Source organism: Manacus candei, unplaced genomic scaffold, assembly GCF_025592945.1.
Source record: "Manacus candei isolate 608988 ecotype Guabito, Panama unplaced genomic scaffold, ASM2559294v1 h1tg000017l, whole genome shotgun sequence".
Taxonomy (NCBI): domain Eukaryota; kingdom Metazoa; phylum Chordata; class Aves; order Passeriformes; family Pipridae; genus Manacus; species Manacus candei.
In genome coordinates, this window is record NW_026138065.1 from 20,607,540 (window position 1) to 20,620,030 (window position 12,491).

The following is a 12,491-nucleotide window of genomic DNA, read 5'->3' on the forward strand; positions in this document are numbered from 1 at the left end:
CTAGGAAGTTGTAGACTGCAATGAGGTCTCCCCTCAGTCTCCTCTTCTCCAGGCTGAACAGACCAAGTGACCTCAGCTGCTCCTCAGATGGCTTCCCCTCAAGACTCTTCACCATCTTCATTGCCCTCCTTTGGACACTCTAATAGCTTAATATCCTTGTTATATTGTGGTGCCCAGTATTGCACACAACATTCAAGGTGAGGCCGCAGCAGTGCAGAGCAGAGCAAGACAATCCTCTCCCTTGACTGGCTGGTGATGCTTTGCCTGATGCCCCCCCGGACTGGGTTGACCCTTCTGGCTGTCAGGGCACTGCTGACTCATATTCCCTTTCCATGGTGCTGCTCTCCAGCATCTTGTTCCCCAGTCTGTATGTAGACCCAGGATTACCCTGTCTCAGGTGCAAACTCCAGCACTTGTCTTTGTTGTATTTCATATGGTTGGTGATTGCCCATCTCTCTAATTTGTCAAGGTCTCTCTGCAGGGCCTCTCTGCCTTTGAGGGTGTCAACAGCCCTCCTAATTTCATGTCATCAGCAAACTTACTAAGTATACCTTTGAGTCCTGCATCCAAGTAATTTATGAAGATGTTGAAGAGAACTGGCCTCAAAATGGAGCTCTGCAGGACCTCACTAGTGACCGGTTGCCAGTCTGATGTAATCTGAAACCTTTGTGTTTGACCCATGAGCCTGTTGTTCACCTACTGTGTTATGTATTTCTCTAGCTGTGTGCTGGACATTTTGTCCGGGAGGATAATGCAAGAGACAGTATTGAAAGCTTTCCTCAATTCCAAAAAGTTTACATCAACTGTTTTCCCTTGAAATGATGTCAGTGGATATGTTGTGCTTGTCCTTGTGTCAGGGTTGTGTCCCAAACTATTTGGGGATGAAAGCAGTGGGGGAAATAATCCCCAGGTGGAGCTGATGCTACTTTGCAGTGTCAGTGTGGCTTGCAGTGCTCTACTTCTAGTAGTGAACTGATTATTCCCCATAACACTTGAACAAAAGGTGATTAGTGGCCTACAGATAACCACGTGTTGTGGTTTTAAGCCCAGCTGGATATTAAGCACCATGCAGCCCCTCACTCAACCTGCCCTCTCTCCCACCACCCTGGTGGAATGGGAAGGAAAATCAAAGTAAAACTTGTATCTTGATATAAGAACAGTTTAGTAGTTGAAAATAAACTAATATACAGTAATAATGATAAATGATAAGAATAATGATAATAAAAAGGGAAAAACAAGTGATACACAATTAAATTGCTCACCACCCGCTGACCGATGCCTTTCCCGAATGCACATCGGCCCCCCCTTCCAGGTAACTCTCCTCAATTTATATATTGAGTATAACATTCTATGGTGTGGAATATCCCTTTGTTAGTTTGGGTCACCTGTCCCAGCTATGCTCCCTCCCAGTTTCTTTTGTGTACCTTGTTACTGGCAGAGCATGAGACAAGAAAAAAAAAAATCTGTGACTTAGGATAAACCCGATTTAGCAAAGAAACAAATCATCAGTGTATTATCAACAGCAATATCATTCCAGATCCAAAACACAGCACTGTAACAGCTTCTGAGAAGAAATTAACTCTTCCCTAGCTGAAACTAGGGCACCATGATAATCTAAAAGCGTTGCTGATTTTTCTGCTTGCCTCAGACCTGACTTGTGTTCGGTTTGGTGGTTTTTGATTTTGGTGGTTTTTTTTTTTGAGCAGTGAGGGAAACAAAAAAGTTGAAAACTATGTTTTATACTATTTGGTGTCATTTGAAGTTTCTTCAGAGTTAAGATTTGTATGAATCTTTCTGTCTCTAGATGCTACTTAAAAAACCCCAAACTTATGCTAGACTTTTAAACTGAGAAGGTTTAGTCAGGGGACAGTATGGGGCAGGCTTGTCTTTCTAGGACTTGTACTTACTGTCTTGGAAGTCTCTGTGTGAGAACAGGGACTGTCTGCTGGGTGGTGGTCCAGTAACAGATGCATTAAAGTTTAAAAGATTCATGCAATAGAAAACCCATGTATTTTGCTTGAGATGTGGGTACACAAAGAATGTAGAATGGTGAGGTGATGGGCCATCTGAATATGTGTGTCTGGAAAGGGGCTGGTACGAAGCCTGTGCAAAACCTCGTACTGTCATGCAGGTGCACCATGAGGGTTTTTGGGAGGCATCTTTGTCATGGCACGTGGAGAAGTTTGCTGGTTTTTCTCAGCTGTGAGATTTTGATCTTCAGCATTGCCTTCCCTATGCAAACATGATGAGGCCAGCAGCTTTCCAAGGTCAGGTGGCTTCCAGAGAAGAGGTGTGCTTACCATCTCCTAAGTGTTCAGCCAGTGTCTTCACATAGGCCTGAGCTGAGCAGCCCTGCCTGTGTGTGTTAACCTCTGGCTCCATTCCATATCTCTGGAAATAAGGTGCTGCTTGTAATTCATGTGCTGGCAGGCTTTGTCATGTTGCTTGGATACCAAAAAAAGCACAGCCCACTCCAGCGGACCCTCGGCGTGAGCCTTCATTCAAGGGCCAGCTCTCAGAGCGGCTTAGCGAGATGTCATTTTAATTGAGCTGCTCGCTGGCTTGTGCAGCTGCCTTTTACTATGTGACTTCTTATAAAATGCTTCCCTAATCCCTCTTGGTGCAGAATTAAGTTTGGCATAATTGCCTGTGCACTAGATCTTGAAGCGTTTTTATAGGACAGTGAGTTAAAATACTGAGCTACCCTGTCTGCATGCACCAAGGAAGCAGCTGCTGTGAGATGACTGAAAGCTCGTACAGATCTTCCCATATTATTTTGCAGCAGTCTGCACAGCTCTTTTTCTCTGTGTAGCTGTCTGAACTGGCTTCATATCTCTCTGCTTACATGATCTGCTTGTCAGTGCCTAAGCAGAATCATTCCTCCTGCTGTCTTCCCCAGGGCATTTCTCAGTTCATTTGTAAATCAGCTGAGTAATGGTGCGTTCAGCCCACTCTTTCTGAGCAAAGATCTAATCCACTTGAGCTCAAGAAAGGCAATAGTAAACCAGAAAGTGCCAAGGGAATTTTATGCATGCTGTATTCACTTTATTAGAATGTGGAGAGCAAAATAGCAGTGGGGGAGAGAGAAGTGGCACAGGGCATCCATCCTCAAGGTGTCCTGTGGAGCGTGTCTGCGTCAGCTGAATGTAACTCACTCCCATTGCCTTCAGCATGCTTCTCCCAGTTCATGTGAGGTAATGGTTAGACCCATGCAGGGTATTAGAGCCCTTGTCCAATAATATGATTAAACAAGGAAGAGGAGAGCAAAAGTGTCTCAGGAGGGAGAAATTATTTAATACACATATACATAAAATATATATATATATTTAATATATATATACACGCTCTCCTATACCTTCTGTGCTTTTAATTGGTGGATGATGGTTATCACCACTGGAGACCTGGGTCCATCCAGCTCCTCCAGCCTAGCAGGTACACCCCTCAACATGAAATGTTTTCAGTAAGGGGGAGAGTTTCTTGCAGTTATTGCAGGATACTGATGTCCTTGTAGTGCCCCTCTTTGTCTCCTGCATCCTTGTCTACAGCTTAACCCACTTGTTATCTGAAATGCAGGAAGGGATGATCCTGCTGAAATAGTCCCTCTGGTAGCTGGGAAAAACTGGGAGAGAGCTTTTAATTGCTTGCATTGTCACGGTCTAATCTTATGATAGTCTCCTCTGACTGCAGCCAGGCACTGGAGAGTAGGTTTCTCAAAATGAGGGATGCAAGCCTGGCAGTCCCACTTGGGGAGTCTGAACCAGATGCTCAGGCCTTTCTTCCATGGACACTGGAGCTGCCACGGGGAACTCTGGGCCCTCTGTGTAGACAAAATCTATATATGGGCTCGGTAGCACTCTGCCTTAGAGTGAGCAGTCCCAAGCCTGTGGGAAATCCGTCTGACTCCAGGCTGTGGTTGGAAACTTCTCTGAGTGTTTACTGCTGGTGGTTGGAGGCCCTCTGAGCAGTTGCTTGGTTGCTCAGAAAAACAGCTCTTCTGTTTCTACTGAAGCCTTATCTGATGGTTTTGAAGCTGAGGTTTATTTTCCTCCTGTTACACCTCCTCACTCTGAGCTAGCAGCTTCAGCATTGCTAGTGTAAATAAAGCTGCCTCCTCGCTCCCCAGCCTGCCATCATCCCTGCAGCTTGCTGGTGCCCAGTGGCACAGCCTGCCATGATGGTTTGGGGCACCTGCTTGTGTCTCCCCAGCCCATGTGGGTGGTAGAAGAGGAGAGAACCAGACACCCTGTGGTTTTCTGTGCTCATCTCGACCAGACTTCAGCTATACCCACCCTTGCTGGGTTCTGAGATATGAGGCACTGCCATGCCATCTTGTCTGATTTAAATAAGGGAGAATTTCAAACTAATAAATAACAAATTGATTAGCACAAGCAGTGCAATGGGCACTTATTTGCTCAGTAGTAGGTTCATCTGGCTTTCCATTTTTTGTCTTTGGTTTGCAGCAGTGTTAGGTATGGTGCTGAGTTGTCTTGCAGCTGGAAAAGCACTTATGAGTCTGGGCACTGGGACAGCTGGTGCTTAGATTCACTCAGGCGTCGGTGTTGATGGGCTGGGCTGCTCAAACAGTTGATGCTGGCACTTCCATCTGGAACCTGAGCAGGCCTTGGTTTGGCTCTGCAGGGCCTTGGTGTGCTCTGTTAACATTTGGGCTTTTTCCCTTTGGGGCTCAGAGGAGGGTCTCCCCATGTCCCCTGCCCCAGTGGTCTCTGTTGGTCTGGGTCCCTGTTGGTGCTGCAGGCACAGTGCAGGGACAGCATTAGTCTCCTCACCTGCCACTGGCACATCCCTTGCACAGTTGTGGCCTGTCACCTTGTCAAAGGCTAAACTCCCATTCAAGCTGGTTTAGACACAGGTGGGCTGTGTTCCCTCACCTGCTGTACAGCTGGCTGTGCTTCCTAGCAGTGGTGGGAAAACTGCTGGTAGCAAGTTACTTGAGCTCACCTAGCCATGGGGAGCTAGCTACTCTCTGGTGGGTGCTGTCAGCTTCTAAGACAGAGTTCCAGCAGTGTTCAAAGCCCAGAGACACGGTGCTGGCCACATTGAAAGATCCTGCTCTGATTATTTGGTAATAAGTGTCCTGATTTAGGAAAGGTGCTTCTCAGTTCAGTGCCCCTACTGAGCCTCTCCAAACCATGGCTTCTCTCTCTCACTCCCCTGTATTCCCCTCTCCCTACCGAGTTGAGAATTGAGAGGCACAAAGCGCAAACATAATGGGTTGAGATAAGAACAATTTACTGGAAACAGCAATGAGATAAGAAAATGAACAGTAACAGCAACAGTATTAATAACAAAAGTGAGGGTGATTCACTTGCAAAATGCTCACTGAGCTGGACCTGACTGCAGTCATGCCACTCCACCACTCTCTGGCCCAGGACCAGTGCCACACTACACTGACTGTCCTGTCCACCACATTTTCTTGACCAGAAGGACCCCCTTCCCCCAGGAAGAGAGTCCCTTTTCCTGCCCCCGGCAGTGACATGAAGTGTTATAGAATAACATCTGTGTCCTAGCCATGCCCCCTCCTGGCTACTGCAAAAAATGAACCCTGTCCCAGCTGGAACCAGGACAATAAGGGGAAAAAAAAAAGCAAGGGAGAACGTTTTTTTTCTAAAAGTTGCTGCTGGCAAGTAAACAAGGTGAAGGGCTTCAAGTCTCTCTTCTGGCTGAGACCTGCTCTGTGCTCTGCAGTGGGGCTACCTGTGTAGGGGAGGGTCTGTACTGGGAGCAAGATGTTGGGATTTCTTTGTAGGATGTTGATTTTAGAGTCCACCAGGAGATGAAGAAGAAAAAACCAAAACAACCTTAAATCACAGAAGGCCATTGCTTGAGTCATTATGCGAGTGTGCAGATTTAAAGAAAACCCATCCAGATGCTTTCTGCTCCAGAGTTTTAAAACTGAGGGGTTTATTCAGCTAACACCTTAACTAATTCTCCCCTTTGGAACTGACTAAGGATACTGCTTCACTTTTCCCTACTGCCTAGGAAGATCCAGGTGATGGCCAAAGGGCAGGTTTTGTGTCCCGGGTCTTGCTTGTACTTGAGTCTGGGATCTGAACGTCTCCCAAGTATCCATGCTAGGTTGTGCATGAGCCTGGGTGGTAAAGGCGAGGGGACTATGGGAAGCAAAACAACCTGTGGCTCAGAGGTTAGTATGTTTGGAGACTTGCAGATCCCTAGGAGCTGCATGCTGCCATGGGAAATCTGGCCCTTCCTGCTGGCTGCTAGCAGTAATGGTGTGCTCAAGAAAGCCTACTTGTTAATAGGCCTTTTTTTTCCCAAGTCACTGTTAAGTGTGATGGAGCCCTTCTTTCCTGGAGAGGGCTGTGCACCTATCTGATGTTTGGAAGTGTGAATGAATTCCTCGCTTTGCTTTGCTTGTGTGCACAGCTTTTGTTTTACCTGTTAAACTGCCATTATCTCAACCCACAATTTTCTCTTCCAGTTTTGTCCCCCATTCCACTGGTGGGGGTGTGAGTGAGCAGCTGTGTGGTGCTCAGTTGCCAGCTGGGGTTAAACCATGACAGCTGAGTTTGGGAATCTCCAAGGGATGGGGACATGCCATACTAACCCATTCTGTGAACTCAGTGGAGCTCCAGGTATTGTCCTGGTGCATATCCTGGGTATGGGGAAAGAGGAGGGATATTGGGGCAAGAGGTGGCTAGCCAGAAGATTATAATCCCTCTTATGTGACCTCCAAGGAGATCAGTATCCCTCAATACTATTTTTCTGCTGCTTTGATTTATGTGAAGACCCAGGATCGAGAGGCCACTGAGCTTTCACTACAGCTACTTTTGCCCTCTCCTGCTCTGCCCTGCTTTGCTATTGTGGCATGTAATTTACTCCCCGACTCTCCATCCTGCAGTTACAGTCCTGGCTCAAAAGTGTGATTACAGCTGCGGCGTTGCTGTGTCGTTGCCTTTTGTTTGCCACAATACAGCTCTCCTTGGGCAGAGCAGAAAGGAAAAGATATATAATGATGCATGGACGGAGGGGAAGATCTGACGTGCCTTTCCAACCCGTTTGCTGTGTATTTCATCTCGGGTGGGGACTCTCGTTAACTATCGCTCAGCGAAGCAACCTGTACCTAAAGGTTAATTTCCACAGCAGTTGTTGCTGGGTTATTTGATGGTGGGTAATTTCTGCCCTCAAAAGATTCTTTTACTCCTACTTGGTATTTAATGAGATTAAATTGCAACTTCTCTGAGACCTCGTGGCAGAAGTGTGTATGTGTAGCAGGTGGCCACCAAAGCTTTGTGTGGACTTAATAGAAAGGCACTCGGGGAGCAGAGAGAAAACTCTTTCATAATGAGGGGGAAAAATAGTGGCGATGTTTGAAAGCTTCACAGGTGTTAATAAAAGATACTGCTTTGTCAGTTACATAGAATGATAAATACAATGGGCTTTTGCAAGAATCTGTAGGACACAAATTATTGTAACATGACTTTGATGTACACAGGATGCTCCTCTTAAAGCCTGAAGCAAGGTGACCTTTTATATGAGGTGGCTGTGGGCTGAGTTTTCCAGTTGACATAATGGTGCTGGGCCCCAATTCTGGCTTTGCAGTGAATTTATTTAATTTATTTAATTCTACTGATTGCATGTTTTTTTTCTTGGAGGACCTAGTCCTAAGGCAACAGTGATCCAGTGAGACCACCAAAGGCAAATAGAGCTGCTTCTGTTCTGCGTTGATGTAGTTGATAGCGGGGTGGGCTTTGACAGTTGCTGCAGGGTGTTTGTGTTTGATGTAGGTGAGCAGGAGGTGAGTGCATATAGCCTTGGTTGAGTGAGGGATGTGTGTGTGTTAGGGAGGTCTGTGCTCTGCGTGCTGATCCAGGCTTATGATCTGCAGACAGTGAAGTGCACCGTGAGCTGGGCCCGTAGTGTTGTCCGTTCCTATACCCTCTCTTACATTTTCTCCAAGCTGCTAAAGCTGATGACATCTAGCATTGAATGTAGTTAAACTTGTTTGACATGGAACCAAAAAGCTTTCCTGTGGCTGTTCTGAAAGATTTGTGCCAATGTGTTTTTCTTGACTGTTGGGTTTTTTGTTTGTTTGTTTAACTACTTGCTCGACCTGGGCAGTTCATAAATCTCTTATTAGTTGGTTTCTGCATTCACTTGGGGGGCAAATGTTTGAATATGTGAAATTCAACAGGGATCAGGTGGGTGAAATACTCTCCTGAGAAAATGCTTTAGAGACAGATGAGAGCCACTGGATGCTTTTCCTGCATCTCTGTAGAGAGAAGAGGTGAAACACTGGGTGTGGGTGGGCAGGGATAAACATCCCTGGGAGTTGCACTGGTGGGTGAGGTGGTGGCATGTCAGGCTGGTCAGAACCAGAACTGAGCCCGAATTTTGTTTTATGGTGTTGGTACAAAGGCTTTTTCTGTTCTCAGCTTCCCAGCAGTTGTCAGGCAGCCATGCTATGCAGGCAGGGGAGGAAGGCTGGCCACAGTAACATCCCAGGACATCTCAGCTGTGCAGTGGCTCTTGTTTCGCTACCCTTTTTGGGTATGGGGTGGAGAGAGGAGGGGATGCTGCAGATCCCCAGAGCAAAATCCCGGTCTGAGCTGGTTCCTGCAGCTCCAGTAGAATGTAATACCACTTCTCCATCTGTCAGGATACCCTGGCACTATCCTGGCAGCACTGCCCTTTGGGGCAGTGTATTTGTAGTGGCAGCACCCTGACTGACTGCCTTGACTGCATCTGCTTCCGGGGGCGGCTTCAGGGTTGCAGCAGGTGCCTCTGGCTGGAGTAACCCCAGGCTGGGGAGTCTTGCTGCAGCCTTTTCTGGTCATCCCTCCTCCATTCCCCAGGCGTGGGTGGGGGCCTCAGCTGCAGAGGGGAAGGGCACCTGCTGTCCCAAGGGCCAGGTGCCAGCACGTGGAGCCAGAGTGAGTTTCAGCTGTCCCGGTATTAGCAGCAGGGAGCTGCATGCAACGTAAGTGCTGACGCAAAGCTGTTTGCATGAGGGATTCTCAGATGGTCCTTTCCCTGGCACGGGCCAGCAGCCTCCCAAGGAGATGGCCCCAGACCTGCACGTAGTTCCCATCTGAGATCACATACTACAGTGTTATGGAGCTCGGTCCTGGACTCTGCATGTGCTGCATTTGAAATGGGCAGACAGTGATTCCGGGGACAGGTTTTGCTTTTTGAAAGCATTTGTTCCTGACCATGTCTCTGTGCTTATCTAATTACCCATCTGGTGATTTTGTTCATCTCAGCAATGTGTGATAAGGGTAACATGCAAAACCACTATTGTATGAGGAGTGGCAATGTTGAGGGCCAATTTACAGAAGGGAAGGCAGGCTGTCACCTTGGAGAGGAATAAATTTGGATTTTTTGATAGTACTTGAAGATGTGAGAAAATGAGGCTCAGTAACCTGAGTCGTACCAAGCCCCCCATGAAAGGTAAACACTTTTCTCTTTTGGGAGATGGGAGTTTGATGTTGGTATCAAATGGGGGAGTTCCCACAGATCTAGGCAGGGTGGTCTCTCTTTAGTCATGCTGACTTGAACGGTGTTGTGGTTTTTTCCCTTCCCCCTAAGTGTGGTTAATAGTCAGGCCCTTCCCTGTCTGAACCATTGAGTCTTATTCTCCAAGCAATGAAATGGGCTTTGGCAGCACTGACTGTTTCTGGATCAGAGTGAGAATAAATCTGTGTTTGCAAGAAAGCCCTTGCCCTGGCAGTTAAAAAAATCAAACCAAACTGCTGAAGATGTTTTACAGGTGTCATTGTGAGGGCCCCTTTCCCAGCGCTGTTGTTGCCTTAACGCAGTGCACATCAGATACTTAACGAACGGGCAGCCCTCCGTGGAACGATTCCCCATCAGCTTTAAAACCCACTTCTCAGGGAACTATTTTCATCATGTGGTGCTTGGGATTTACTGCAACGGCCGGTACGGCTCGCTGGGCATGAGCAGACGATCAGATCTGATGGACAAACCTCTAACTTACCGAACTCTGAGCGACCTCATCTTTGAATTTGAAGACTCCTATAAAAAGTACTTACATTCAGTCAAAAAAGTAAAAATTGGATTATACGTCCCGCACGAGCCGCACAGCTTTCAGCCCATCGAGTGGAAACAGCTGGTCCTCAATGTATCCAAAATGATGCGCACAGAAGTCAGAAAGGAGCTGGAGAAGTTTGCCAGGGATATGAGGATGAAGGTAGGCCTGTGCACCTGGGTGGTGGGCTCAGGGGCAGCTGTGCCTTGTCCCATCCCCCAGAGATGGGTCTTGCCCTGTGTCAGCAGACTGATCCCAGCCTGAGATGAACCAGATATCAGGTGGACTGGGCGTGTGCTTAAATCTGTCTTGGTGGTGCTCCCCCAGGATTTGGTGCATTTTCAAACCCTTGTAGCTATTTAGTTCAAGGATCTCCCCTTCAGCCTAAAAAACACTTGAACCCATACTTGTCCCTGGCCATCAAGGACCTATTTCCCACTTTGCTTTTCTCAATGACTCCTGAAGAATGTGGCTGGGAAGAATCAGCATGGCTGGGGCTGGAACTGGTGGGAAGGGCAGCCTGGTAACAGGTAGGAATCTGCTCTTTGCACCTGAACTGCAAGGGATGCCACAGGACATCTGTGTCAGTGGTTGCCTCTCCTTGCAGGGCATGCCAGTGGGCTTGCCCTGTGCTGCCTGATGTCCACCACCCTCAGCTAAATCACAAAGTGGATTACATGGGAAAGGTGAGTAAAGCAAGTCGTTGGCAGACTGATGCTTCCCTGCCAGTTGGTTGGACTGAAGAGCTCAGAGAGAAACAACAGGGAGACAGGGCAGGCTGCCAGGGTGGTGGAGGAGATTTTGGCTGCCCTTGGGGATGAGGGGTGTCCCTGACCGTGCCTCTGAGCCTGGCATAGGCCAGGAGCTGTTTGTGGTCGTGGTGGAAGGGGATTTGGTGCCTTTCCAGCCTGCTGCTGGTAGTGAGAGCAGAGCAGGTGTGTTGCTAAGTATGGGTTCTGGCTCTTGTGGAGAGGTATGTGGCATCGTGTCCAAGTTATTCTGGGTTCCTGTCCCCTTCCCTGCTAAAGAACGGCTCCTACGTAGCAGCCACGTGCCTTCTTGGCTGAGGCACCTGCCCCTTTGCCCTGACCTTGGGGTGAACATTTCCAGTGGCATCGTAGCCCCTGTGTTCTGCTGCCATCTCTCCTGCCCTGCCAAGGAGTTTTGAGGACTGTCTTGTATCATACTATCACCTTAAGAATGTGGTCTTGATTACTGATGTAATTACATTTTTTCTTCTTTTCACTTCTAATCTATTCATACACTTTTAATACTACCTAGAGAGCAAACAGCTGAAGCATGCTCTAGTTGAAGAAGTCCATATGGGTGGGTGGGTGACTGAATTTTATACTTGCTTTTGATAGAGGGACCAGCTCTGTCTGTGTGCTGAACTGTGACGTTGAGACCAGTCCTTTTGAGCGCCTCAGGGCCAGGACCAGAGCCCTGAACTGTTGAAGGTGGAAGGCCCTGCATCTGACCTTTCCCTTGAGTTACTTCAGAATTTGAGCCACTTGATTCAGAGGGCTCCTATTGTGAGGGGGCTGACTTTGAAGAGTTAGGTCTTTAAAACAGCCTGAAGCGCGGGTGTCATGCTGATGGCCTTCTGGGGTTCGAGGGCCTGGAAGATGTGGGCAAGGTGGAGACCTGCTGAAAAGTCTCACTGTCAGAGAGTTCAACTGCCAGCCTGAGAGATGGTCACCTCTGTGTAGAGAAAAGCTGGAGAGGGCGATTTGGCTGCCTGAGTTTCCTTCAGCTGAGGCTCAAAGTCATTTTTCTTATCCTTTGCTGTTGCCAGCTCTGAAAAAAGCCGTGGATGAGACAGTATTCAGCTGGGAACTGAATTGGTGACACTGAATTTTTGCAGGAGGCCCCAGAACAGCTATCACATGATAACAGCTTTGGGTTCCTCTTAACCTGGGCAGGGTTTGAATAAGCCCCAAGGGACTGAAGGCTCTTTGTGTGCCATCCCTGCTACTGTATGAGGCCCTTTATTTTAATTTTTTTTATTTTCAGTGAATCATTGCCTTTATTGAAGGCCACTTCCTTCCCTCCCCCATCTCTCACAGATTCTGAAACCCTCAAGTGCCCATTCTCCGATGAAGGAGAGATCACGGGGTAAGTCGCTGTCCCCTCGTCGAAGGCAAGCGAGCCCTCAGAGACGGGCATGCAGAAGAGATAAATCGTGAGTATTCCTGCCACCATCACTGCTGGGTCAGAAATGGAGGGTGATGATGCGTTGTTTTGCTGTACAAAACTTACATGCTCAGTGGCATATATAGCAAAACTGCCCCAGGTACCCTTTGTTACCGGAGAGGCTCCAGAAGCCGCTGGTACTGCTGGTCTCCTGGCATTCCTGCTGCCCGATGACCCCTCTGTGCAGGGTCCTCGGACTGTCCAACTTACTGGGATGGTAGAAAAGTAAACCTTTTCTCTTCTTTCAAAAGTGGAAACATCACTTGCATTG

At 47.8% G+C, this 12,491-nt stretch overlaps 1 protein-coding gene across 5 annotated transcripts in view; it reads left to right on the forward strand.

The window, feature by feature from the left end:
- Positions 1 to 12,491, forward strand: part of VASH2 (vasohibin 2) — a 41,190-nt gene that overhangs the window by 24,218 nt on the left and 4,481 nt on the right. For all 5 annotated transcript variants that reach the window (XM_051783955.1, XM_051783953.1, XM_051783957.1 and 2 more), the window contains 2 exons: positions 9,808 to 10,189; positions 12,094 to 12,209. In XM_051783955.1, the coding sequence (XP_051639915.1) occupies positions 9,808 to 10,189; positions 12,094 to 12,209 (498 nt within the window). The remainder of the gene's footprint in view (positions 1 to 9,807; positions 10,190 to 12,093; positions 12,210 to 12,491) is intronic.